The sequence below is a fragment of the Lissotriton helveticus genome, chromosome 2_1 (genome assembly GCF_964261635.1).
Source record: "Lissotriton helveticus chromosome 2_1, aLisHel1.1, whole genome shotgun sequence".
Taxonomy (NCBI): Eukaryota; Metazoa; Chordata; class Amphibia; order Caudata; family Salamandridae; genus Lissotriton; species Lissotriton helveticus.
In genome coordinates, this window is record NC_136059.1 from 8,782,315 (window position 1) to 8,792,354 (window position 10,040).

Genomic DNA, 10,040 nt, shown 5'->3' on the forward strand with positions numbered 1-10,040 from the left:
GGCCTTCAACTTTAAAAATAAAGTCACATGAACAATTTTTCCCACCAGTTCACGGACAGCAATTTTTTAGCAGCCCCAAATTGATTTTTACAAAATTTTCGGGATACTTATCTTCTGCTTAAAGTAAGAAACTATTCCTAGAGAACTAAGATTTCTATTTTTAGATACTTTATAAACTTTAGTTGCCCGCTGGTATGTTCACAAATATTTTATTATGTGATGAAATGGTCTCGAACTTTCTTTCTGTATAGCCATATTAAGAGCCATTTCATGTGTATTTCTCATATACCAAATAAGCAATAATGTATACAAATGCGTGTTTACTTTAGCGTTTAATTCATAGCTTGAGTGCATACAATATATATGACTGCAATTTTTCAGTATATTTGAAAATTTCAAAATGCATTTATGTATTTTGGGGTGGTAAGGTATACACTATACTCTATAGTATGTTGTACTATGTTATACTATGCATAGATTAGTAAATATGACCATAGTTAGCGTGGAGTGGGTGTCATGTATTCCTATAGGTTCTGAATCGATCCCCCTATTCCTGACCCTATTCTGGTTAAACTAACTATCAAGTTAACTAACAGTCAGCCCATGAGGCAAGAAAAGCCCCCATGATGCAGATACCGTTATCTGACGCAGTCACACTACGGCACAGGAACGTGTTATCTGATTAGGTCATAACGCTTGAGATCTAATTAGACAAGCGACATTCCTCCAGCCCCTGATAAGGCATACGACGTTCTCATAACAAATCAAACCTATGACAACCTGGAAAATCCGTGCGGCCATTGTTTTGATTTCACAGAGAACTTCAGTAAAAGAATGTGCTAACGAGCAAGTCGTATGACATCTTTATTGACGTATCTATGTCCATCCTTACGTCAATCTCGGCACCTTTAAGGTATAAATATTGCCGATCTTGCCCTATGCAAACACACGCGTGGTGACGAGACGGAGCAGCCATACTTGCCGAAGCCCAGACCCCGCTGGCAGCAGCCCCGCCTTCCTGACGCGCTGAGAGACGCGCTGCTATCTCCTGCCGAGAGACCCAGCACCGGCGCTTTCGGGCAGCCCTCGCAGGCAGCCTGGAATATCGAGAGCAGAGAAAGAGATACCATCCCTCATTTCATCCTAACTTCCAGGTACAGAACTGAATAACCCCTCACAGAGAATTCTTTAGTTATTCACTTGGCAAAAACAAACTTAACTTAAACTGTAACTTTCTATTCCCGCCCACGCATTAGACTTAGGTCAGGTACACGGGGTAGGCGTATTTAGAAACACCAGTTGAGTACGTTTAGTCAAATGTATATGTGTATGTAATATATTTTAATCATTTTAAACATCATATGGCTCAGAAACCATATCAATGTTTTTACAGTATTATTTTATACTATTGCTTTTAATGTATGCACTTTACTTAACTATAAGTATTGCAATAATATCGATCCATTTCTCTTGTACGAGAAAAGAGACTGATCAATAAATAACACCTTTTTATTGAACACGCCCGTCTCTTCCTTTTCTCTACAATCTGATGAGACTAAGAATGCACGTACTGACTGAGTAAAATAATTGCCTTGTGCTCACACGACTCTGGAGATACACTCTTGATTAGGGGAGAGCAAAGTTGTCATGTTCTATGGTTGTCAGAAACTAAATCCCTTCTTGTCTAATCAGGGGAGTTAATTCTTTCCTGAACATTCGAGAAAGTTTCTAGCGAACTCTGAGCTACGCTGGCAAACCCAAAACTTTAAGTCTAGTATCGACAGTAGTAGACCTAGTTAACGTCTGGTCTAGGCCTTTACTATTGTAGGTATTATTCCAATGCGCAGAGCCTATTGGGAAGATAGGAACTACACTACAGTTGTATCACTCCGAGCTGTAGGGAGGAGGGGACATCATCGCTTTTAGTTGTATCACTCCGAGCTGTAGGGCGGAGGGATCATCGCTCTTAGTTGTATCACTCCGAGCTGTAGGGAGGAGGGGACATCATCGCTTTTAGTTGTATCACTCCGAGCTGTAGGGAGGAGGGGACATCATCGCTTTTAGTTGTATCACTCCGAGCTGTAGGGCGGAGGGATCATCGCTCTTAGTTGTATCACTCCGAGCTGTAGGGAGGAGGGATCATCGCTCTTAGTTGTATCACTCCGAGCTGTAGGGAGGAGGGAGCATCATCGCTCTTAGTTGTATCACTCCGAGCTGTAGGGAGGAGGGATCATCATCGCTCTTAGTTGTATCACTCCGAGCTGTAGGGAGGAGGGAACATCATCGCTCTTAGTTGTATCACTCCGAGCTGTAGTGAGGAGGGAACATCATCGCTCTTAGTTGTATCACTCCAAGCTGTAGGGCGGAGGGAACATCATCGCTCTTAGTTGTATCACTCCAAGCTGTAGGGAGGAGGGATCATCGCTCTTAGTTGTATCACTCCAAGCTGTAGGACGGAGAGCACATAATCGCTCTTAGTTGTATCACTCCGAGCTGTAGGGAGGAGGGATAAACACTCTTAGTTGTATCACTCCGAGCTGTAGGGCGGAGGGAACATCATCGCTCTTAGTTGTATCACTCCGAGCTGTAGGGAGGAGGGATCATCGCTCTTAGTTGTATCACTCCGAGCTGTAGGGAGGAGGGATCATCGCTCTTAGTTGTATCACTCCGAGCTGTAGGGAGGAGGGATCATCGCTCTTAGTTGTATCACTCTGAGCTGTAGGGAGGAGGGGACATCATTGCTCCTAGTTGTATCACTCCAAGCTGTAGGGAGGAGGGATCATTGCTCTTAGTTGTATCACTCCGAGCTGTAGGGAGGAGGGATCATCGCTCTTAGTTGTATCACGCCAAGCTGTAGGCAGGAGGGATCATCGCTCTTAGTTGTATCACTCCGAGCTGTATGGCGGAGGGATCATCGCTCTTAGTTGTATCACACCGAGCTGTAGGGCGGAGAGCACATAATGGCTCTTAGTTGTATCACTCCGAGCTGTAGGGAGGAGGGATCATCGCTCTTAGTTGTATCACTCCGAGCTGTAGGGAGGAGGGGACATCATCGCTTTTAGTTGTATCACCACAGACCATTTAAAAAAAAAAAAAAAAGGTTTGATAAGCTGTAGAAATGCTTATTCTTCTCCGGTGTGAAGGAAGTCTAAATGGTCTCCAATGATGTAAATTTGTTTTACTGCTCTTCATTTTTGGTAGATAATAAATAATCCATTATTTTGCAGTTTTTCTTCTCTCTCCTACCAGTCACACCACAATCACAATAGATTGTTTCTCCTTTAAATGTCTCAGAATCATTTTAGAGGGGAAAGGTGATTGCACTTCAATAATAAAGTCTGTGTTCACTGAACAGCAGTTCAGGTTAAAGGTGATACATGCCAATGTTCCTATATTTGTTGATCAATGAATAATGTCTGCATTTTTGTTTTACGCTCTACAGATTGGGCCTTTGAATGGTTATGAGATACGTCAATATAGAGCCCGAAGTAAACCGAAGCAAACTGCAGTTGGACAAGTACGGAATAGTTTGCGCAAGACCAATCCCCCTCACACACGTCCTCCGCATGAAGGCCGAGTAGCCCCCTTGGAAGAAGTCTCGTATATATGCGGTGACTGTGGGAGAAGCTTTGTGGGACACTTGTATTTTGCTGAGCATCAGAAGACACACCAAGAGAAGACTTATAAATGTGTTGAATGTGAACAGCCCTTTTTGCATGAAACCTCCCTGCTTCGGCACCTACAAAGTCACTCGGGACTGGATCCCTTCAAGTGCATGGAATGTCACCAGTGCTTTGGGAAAGACTCTGAGCTGCTCCAGCATCAGTGCGTCAGGTCAGCGGCGCATCAGTGGAAGAACAGTGGTGAGGCGCCTGAAATGTCTGCATGCCGTCAGGTATCTTTGAGAACTCGGACACGGGGAAAGAATTGCCACCAATCAACTCTCTGTGCTGGAAGCCTCAGTGGCGCATGGCACCTGGACCAGCATGAAAAGGCTGACAAAGCTCCGCACCACATCCCCTGTCACACTGGTCACCAGCATGTCCACAATGGGGCTGATTTCGAAAGACCCGAGAAGAGACACAATGGAGTAACCCCACATCAGTGCCCTCACTGCAAGTCTACTTTCCGCTTGAGAGGCAGCCTGACTCTGCATATGAAAATTCACAGAAACCTACAGAAACCGGATTAAAATCTTGGAAGCGGAATCAAGAGAGGTAAGGGAAGAAGGCGCCACCCACAATTCTCAGCTGATCAGCTGCAGAGAGTGCCACTGATGGGGATATGTGATGACCAAATCTGAGCAAAAAGGAGCTGCCACTTCCTGCATTGATCGACTCACCACAAAACTGAGCACGTGTGTATGTCGGAGGGTCACCAAGCTGATTTCCTAAGATTGCTGCTATTGGAAAAAGCTGTTGGAAACACCATATGTAATAAGCAATTCTTGTGCCCCTCAACAATGAGGCTGCTTGAAACAATAAGGGACAGAGTTCAGTTTAAGGCACTGCCTCGTGATTCGTGTGGAATAACTAATTTAAGTTCCATCAATTGGCCAAAGCGCTTTGAGCATAAACCATTGAAGATAAAGAGCCGGTGGGTGACCAATGTCCATGTTCCGAGCAGCAGCATCTGATCCTTGTGCTACTCCGTGGAAGGACAGTGAGAAGAAGAGAAGCGGGTCAGGGCCTCACGGGATCACCAACCACAGTCTGGGGCTTATGCGGCACAACCGCGTGTGCTGAATAAAGGATTCTGAGCAGACACCTTCCTTCCCACGAGGACAGTGCGTACATCACAGGCAGCAGCCTAGAAGCACGATGAGAATGATCATTGAGAACTGGGGCTGTACTTTTATATATAGTTTTAAATGTTATTCATACAAATCTTTCTGCTTGAGGTCCAAAGACTAGGAGGTGCAGATGAATAATGATTCGTTCTTAAGGTGATGTAAGTTCATAGGCGCTCAAGAGTGAGGAGTTTGGGGTCCAGGGAAGACTTGAATCCAGAATGGGAGATTCATTCGATCAGCTGAGCGAGGGGTGCAAGTAAACCCAGAAAGCTGAACCTAAGAAGTTAGTGTGCGTTGAAAACCGTTGATAGCGCTTTGCTGTGTACATCGCCTATGTTTGCTCCCAGCGAGTCTGTACACTGCCCTAACTACCAGATTAAGGAGTTCGTAACGAGCTCTCGTTTACCAGTAGTAGCCTGGCCTGATGATCGTAGTGAGAACGGGATGTGTATCTGCAGAGGGTTGTAGTAGAGTTAAAGATGAGCCGCTTGATGTTAGTGGTATAATCTTGATACAAGTGCTGCGTGTGGTTAAAAGGGTGGAGCAGCATTGATGGAATGATTGTGGTGTGAGCCTTTCTACGACCGTGTTGAAGCCTCAACATAAGGAGTGCTGCTCGGGGCCAACTAGGAGGATGTTGCGATATCTCATTTTAGTCAAGAATCCAGTAGTGTACAAAAGAAGACCTGCATAAATGTAATGTTAAATATGTGGTACCTGGCAGCGGTGTCCTTGGATGTAGGCTGGCATAAGACTGCAGTACAATTACACACTATGATTCCTGGCAGAGACGCAGGAGGGCGGTGATGGAAGGGAGGGGGGGTTATGGTGTAGGGTGATTTAGTTGTTTTAGTTTTTATGGAGTTGAGCATGTGAGAGCAGAGGACTGTCTGATAGCTGCTGGAAGTCGATTCTGGATTGAATTACAGTGGTCTTTGAAGGTGAGCGTTGGTTTCTTTCCTGTTTGTACTCTTTACGGGCTTTTGTCCCCCTAGTGTCGCCTTCTGCAGGACTAGCCTGATTTTTCGTCTTGGTTGGTGTCTGTCACATTAGGGTTGGAGTTTGAGTCGAACATGGTTTGTTCCAGATGACATGTTACTCAGGAGGGCTGAGATTTGTGTGATTTTCTTCTGATTCTTTGTGGAGACACCGTCTATTGTTGGTGTCGCAGTCAAAGTGAGTGCTCCAGTGCTCTCTGGAGTGTTACGTGTTGGTGTGAGAGACAAGGAGAAGATGGTTGCCAGCAAGTAAGTGATAAAGATGCTGTGGTGGGGGTAGTGCCTTCTACCAGGCAAGCTGAAAGCTGGAGTCCTGGTGGCTCAGAACGTGTTCCATGGGGCCTGGTACTCCTCCGGTGGGCACAGGAGATAGCACCTTCCGAGCCTGCTAGCGAAGCGTCAGAAACATAAGCTGAATTTACTAATGAAGGTTGCTGCAACCTGTTTATCATCTGCCTTTTAGGTTGGCGGGTGTTTATTCAATATATTTATATTATGTGTGTAGTTTATGTATGGAGTAAGATAATTTGCATAGACCATAACAATACTTTATGGTACTGGATATATTGTAGTAAGAACACATAAGGGTCTTTCTGGGTTTGAAAGTATTGCTTGCGTGGCATACAGGGGACAATGGTGGTGGTCTCAGATTGTGATTGCGGCTACTGGTACTGGTATATGCTTTAACGTCGCAATGCTTCACAGTCACTTCTAGAAGAGTCTCAACAAGCACAGAGCATGGGCTTTGCAGCGAGTCCTGTATACGTCACCTCGTTAAAACTTTAGTGCATCTAGAATGGTTCTTAAAATCAGCATTCCTTTAGAGCAGAATTTAAAATATTTTCTTTGCAAAAACTCTACTTGCTACATTCTCAAAAAAACTCTGCATCTAAAATCGACCTTGAATTGAATTTAATTTTTTCTTCTTTCCCTTCTTTATTTTTGAAAGCGCCTCTCCTACCCTTCTGCCGTATGCGAGCCTCTCCTGCCCTTCTGCGAGCCTCTCCTGCCGTATGCGAGCCTCTCCTGCCCTTCTGCCATATGCGAGCCTCTCCTGCCGTATGAGAGCCTCTCCTCCCCTCTCCTTCTGCCGTATGCGAGCCTCTCCTCCCCTTCTGCCGTATGCGAGCCTCTCCTCCCCTTCTGCCGTATGCGAGCCTCTCCTCCCCTTCTGCCGTATGCGAGCCTCTCCTCCCCTTCTGCCGCATGCGAGCCTCTCCTCCCCTTCTGCCGTATGCGAGCCTCTCCTCCCGCCGTATGCGAGCCTCTCCTCCCCTTCTGCCGTATGCGAGCCTCTCCTCCCCTTCTGCCGTATGCGAGCCTCTCCTCCCCTTCTGCCGTATGCGAGCCTCTCCTCCCCTTCTGCCGCATGCGAGCCTCTCCTCCCCTTTTGCCGCATTCGAGCCTCTCCTCCCCTTTTGCCGCATTCGAGCCTCTCCTCCCCTTTTGCCGCATGCGAGCCTCTCCTCCCCTTTTGCCGCATGCGAGCCTCTCCTCCCCTTTTGCCGCATGCGAGCCTCTCCTCCCCTTCTGCCGTATGCGAGACTCTTCTGCCGTATGCGAGCCTCTCCTCCCCTCTCCTTCTGCCGTATGCAAGCCTCTCCTCCCCTTCTGCCGTATGCGAGCCTCTCCTCCCCTTTTGCCGCATGCGAGCCTCTCCTCCCCTTCTGCCGTAAGCGAGCCTCTCCTCCCCTTCTGCCGTATGCGAGCCTCTCCTCCCCTTCTGCCGTATGCGAGCCTCTCCTCCCCTTCTGCCGTATGCGAGCCTCTCCTCCCCTTCTGCCGTATGCGAGCCTCTCCTCCCCTTCTGCCGTATGCGAGCCTCTCCTCCCCTTCTGCCGTATGCGAGCCTCTCCTCCCCTTCTGCCGTATGCGAGCCTCTCCTCCCCTTCTGCCGTATGCGAGCCTCTCCTCCCCTTCTGCCGTATGCGAGCCTCTCCTCCCCTTCTGCCGTATGCGAGCCTCTCCTCCCCTTCTGCCGTATGCGAGCCTCTCTTCCCCTTCTGCCGTATGCGAGCCTCTCTTCCCCTTCTGCGAGCCTCTCCTCCCCTTCTGCGAGCCTCTCCTCCCCTTCTGCGAGCCTCTCCTCCCCTTCTGCGAGCCTCTCCTCCCCTTCTGCGAGCCTCTCCTCCCCTTCTGCGAGCCTCTCCTCCCCTTCTGCGAGCCTCTCCTCCCCTTCTGCGAGCCTCTCCTCCCCTTCTGCGAGCCTCTCCTCCCCTTCTGCGGGCCTCTCCTCCCCTTCTGCGAGCCTCTCCTCCCCTTCTGCGAGCCTCTCCTCCCCTTCTGCCGTATGCGAGCCTCTCCTCCCCTTCTGCCGTATGCGTGCCTCTCCTCCCCTTCTGCCGTATGCGTGCCTCTCCTCCCCTTCTGCCGTATGCGTGCCTCTCCTCCCCTTCTGCCGTATGTGTGCCTCTCGTGTATATAAACGGTTATAAATCTCATGCCTGTTTGACTTCGTTTTTTGAAACAATACCTGTGTAATCTGACAATATATGTTCATTCCAGAAAGCATTTGCTACTCCCACCAGTGGTCACATCTCACTCATTAATTAGCAACAAAGAAACTGGAGTCCATGCAAGGAGTGGTTTCCAGTAACCCATGGAGTGAGCACTAACTCTGGGCCTCTTGAGTAGTGTGCTGTTCACCCTAAAGCGCTTCAACACCTCATTAGGGTTAGTTTGTGCTATATAATTGCAAGTTGAAGACCCTGTCAGCAAGCCATGTGGCGTAGAGTTAACACAATGATAAACCCTAGAATTGAAGGACATTTACTGCTGGGGTGTGGCCAGGGGGTGCAGGGAGCGCCAGAGTTGAACCAACGACCCTAAGGAGCTCAACATCTTCCAAAAGATTGACTTTTGCTAAATGTCTTGGATTCTAGATGGAAAACTCTGTAATCATTTCAATGTACATAAACAGGTCACTAAAGGGTCTACGGGTCAAAAGTCCAGCTAGTTCCAGGATAAACTGCCAGGGACACTGGCTGATTTCAGGATAAGACAATGCAGTGGGGTGCTTGCTCTTTGCAGAGACAAAAGCTTTCTAAAGAAGGGGTTTATTATCAACAGGAGAATTTCCCTACCGGCTTGTAGGAGAGCAAGACAGAAGCTGGTTGGAAGAGAAAGTCTGCCTTGTAAAGTTTTAAGATAACACAAGTACAAAAAGGAATGTAAAAGCAGGGAAACGATAGATAAACTATCATTAATTAATAAAAAGATTTTTTTTTTTTTAAACTCTGTTGGAAATGGGATCCCTGGCTGGCCAGGGCTTTCGCCAAAGTCAGTCAGAGACCACCACACCCAAGTCAGGGCAAGGGAGTTACACGCCAAGATAACCCCTACTCACCCTCTAGGTAACGTGGCGCGAGCAGCAAGGCTAAACTTGGAGGCGATGTAAGTTAAGTATTTGCGCATGCACCCCAGCAACAACAACCAAAGGCCCACCACAAAGGAGAACTCCACACAAGGTTATATAAAAATAGCCTTTGTATTATAATAAATATCCATCAGATAAAACACACATCTTGTTACACTGTGCCAACAGGCACGGGCGGAATTTACAAGGGTTATTGCACAGGACAGGGCCACTTGGACCACTGTCAGGGGTATCAGCACTTCCAGAAATAATACTTTCAGAAAGTAAAATCAGTGTAGCACACAATATAAAAGTAGAGCATACAACCAGTAATCACTGGTAACAGGACCTCACTAGCACCACCTGTACTAGGGAGAAAAACAACCACCTACATGTCACAATACCTGTAGGGGTGTAAAGACAAAACACATGATGCATTAACATTCAGAGGTGTAGCAATAACATTGCGCAAAACTTAGATCAGTCACCACCTGTGACAGTCCCTGTGTCCCAATGTCAGGGCCTAAACGTAGCAGTTGCTCACAAAGTGCTGGGCAACTGGTGCAGGGAAAGTTAGGGCAACGTTGGAGCCTCTCTGGGCTCAAGAACCACCACTGTAGCACTGTGGGACCTCACTGGGCTCCTGGACAAGAAATGGCGCCCTGAGCCTCTCTCAGGCGCTTCTTTCCAGAACTACTGGGCCCCAGAGCCTCTCAGGGCTCGTAAAGCAAATGCAGGCTGGAGCCTCTCTGGGCTCCTACACGAGGGAATGGCACCCTCAGCCTCTCTGGGCTCAAAGAACAAAATGGCCCCCAGGAGCCTCTCCGGGCTCCTCAACAATGATGTGGGCGTCGGGGCCCCTCACGGGGGACCCTCGAACACGTGGGGGCGCTTC

At 47.8% G+C, this 10,040-nt stretch overlaps 1 protein-coding gene across 1 annotated transcript in view; it reads left to right on the plus strand.

The window, feature by feature from the left end:
• Positions 1-5,284, plus strand: part of LOC144817664 (uncharacterized) — a 48,349-nt gene extending 43,065 nt beyond the window's left edge. Inside the window, exon 2 of the mRNA XM_078674394.1 lies at positions 3,443-5,284. Within this exon, the coding sequence (XP_078530520.1) occupies positions 3,443-4,192 (750 nt within the window). The 3' untranslated portion in view covers positions 4,193-5,284. The remainder of the gene's footprint in view (positions 1-3,442) is intronic.
• The last annotated feature ends 4,756 nt before the right edge of the window (positions 5,285-10,040 follow it).